Below are 1,823 nucleotides of genomic sequence, written 5' to 3'. Positions count from 1 at the left end.
GTGATCACATTAGTTTGAATGTATATAATGGCATTAATGGTAAATGTGCATTTTTCATGTAAACATCTTGTTTTCTCAAAACATGACATAACCCAGTGTTGGATAGGACAATACTTTTTTTCACCAGTAGGTGGCAGTGTGAGGCTGGCTTACCCGATGGACTGCAGCCATCTAGCGTGCTTCGCTGGGTTTTTCTCATAATGGCGGAGAACTCAGCGAAGTGAAGCCACGTCTCCCTGCCTAATTATTCCTTTCCTGTATTCCAGGATATATACATCTGCCTACAGGTGTTATATTCTGATACCTGTAACATTATCATTAAAACAAGATGATCATGACAAATGTTCTTGATTATCTTTCAGCTTAAACATGGTTTCAACCACTTTGAACAACTGTAAGAAATAATCCTCTGCAGCTCTGTTGCTGCCAGTATTCCTGTTAATAAACTGCTGAGCTGTGCTGAGATCAGTAGCAGATCTGTGTGATACAACAAGTTATTTTAAGCAGGTTTCCCATGTGCACCATGTAACTGTGGATAAAAAGTTATGTGCACTCTGGCACAGGAGTATATCACGTGTGCGTAAGCTCATAGGACGCATTGGAGGACCTGCTCAGTGCAAAGGGCAGAGTTTACCTTGCTGACACACACACACACAGTGTGCAGCAGCAGAGAGAGCAGGAACTCTTCCCATCCCTCACACTCAGACGAGATGCCTGAGAAGAAAGCCGTCTTATTTAACTTCTGGGGAGTCACTGTCTCATCACGACCCGATGCTGTTTTGCAAAAGACAGAAGATTTGCAAAACCTACCTCGGTAAGGAGACTGTGCACTGCAGAAAATCTGAGCTAGGTGTCCAAAGTATTATTTCTCTTCAAATGTTATGCATCATAGCTTGAATATAGAAAGCTGTGGAACAACATACCACTGCTGCAGAGTAACCTAAGAATGTGTTTGTGAGGTGTTGGTGTGTCTGTGGCAGTCAGGGCTGCATGTGGAGCAAACACAAACCCTCTGTCGAGCAACTGCAAACAGGTTTAGAGGACAGGCACACAGGAACTACATGGCCAGAAATAAATGGACACCAAATTATTTGTGCACACACAGAAGTATCTTGTGTTTTGCACTGATTCGCACATATTACACACCTTGCAGCAGAATAATCAGGCATCACGGAGCTCACCCCCATCCTTGAACCGCCACCTTATTGTGGTGGAGGGGTTTGAGTACCCGAATGATCCTAGGAGCTGTGTTGTCGGGGGCTATATGCCCCTGGTAGGGTTTCCCAAGGCAAACGGGTCCTAGGTGACAGGTCAGACTAAGAGCGGCTCATCCCCTCACAGGGCCTGGCCGGGCTTATCCCGAACTAGTGATGTGTGGACGTCCTCCCATGGGCCCACCACCTGCAGAAGGATTGTTAAGGAGCTGGTGCACAGTGGATCAGGCAGCAGTCGAAGATAAGGGCCCCGACGACCCAATTTCTGGACACCTCTAAGCATCTCACGCCGGCACATGCACATTAAATATTAGTATGTAAACACAGTAATGTCGTCAAACCTACAGGGAATGACTCAAATCAAGTTTTTGATGATTACAGAGGTTAGTGCAGTACTACCAGGTGCTGAGTAATGTAGAGGATGATGTTGACCGTGTCCAGGCGGTGGCTGATGTCCTCCCAGAATGAATTAACCACAACCACTGGCTTAGTGTTTGCCCAGGGCAGGTAATAGTAATGATTACCTGGAAAAGTCACAGCATTTAAGAAAGCTGATTTTTATACACGTCTTTAGTGTGTGTGTGAACAAAGTGTACTAGCTTCCCACTC

The 1,823-nt window shown here is 45.5% G+C and overlaps 1 protein-coding gene across 4 annotated transcripts in view; it reads left to right on the top strand.

Moving 5' to 3' along the window:
* Nucleotides 1-1,823, top strand: part of ephx2 (epoxide hydrolase 2, cytoplasmic) — a 35,577-nt gene that overhangs the window by 7,856 nt on the left and 25,898 nt on the right. For 2 of the 4 annotated variants that reach the window (XM_020592298.1, XM_020592301.1), the window contains exon 1: nucleotides 32-814. The exons of the other annotated variants lie outside the window; for them this stretch is intronic. In XM_020592298.1, coding sequence (XP_020447954.1) covers nucleotides 711-814 — 104 coding nt within the window. In that variant the 5' untranslated portion in view covers nucleotides 32-710. Of the gene's footprint in view, nucleotides 1-31; nucleotides 815-1,823 lie in introns of those variants that run through there. 4 annotated transcript variants of the gene reach the window in all.

This window comes from Monopterus albus, unplaced genomic scaffold (genome assembly GCF_001952655.1).
Source record: "Monopterus albus unplaced genomic scaffold, M_albus_1.0 scaffold16.1, whole genome shotgun sequence".
Taxonomy (NCBI): domain Eukaryota; kingdom Metazoa; phylum Chordata; class Actinopteri; order Synbranchiformes; family Synbranchidae; genus Monopterus; species Monopterus albus.
This window is presented reverse-complemented; position numbering and strand designations above follow the sequence as displayed.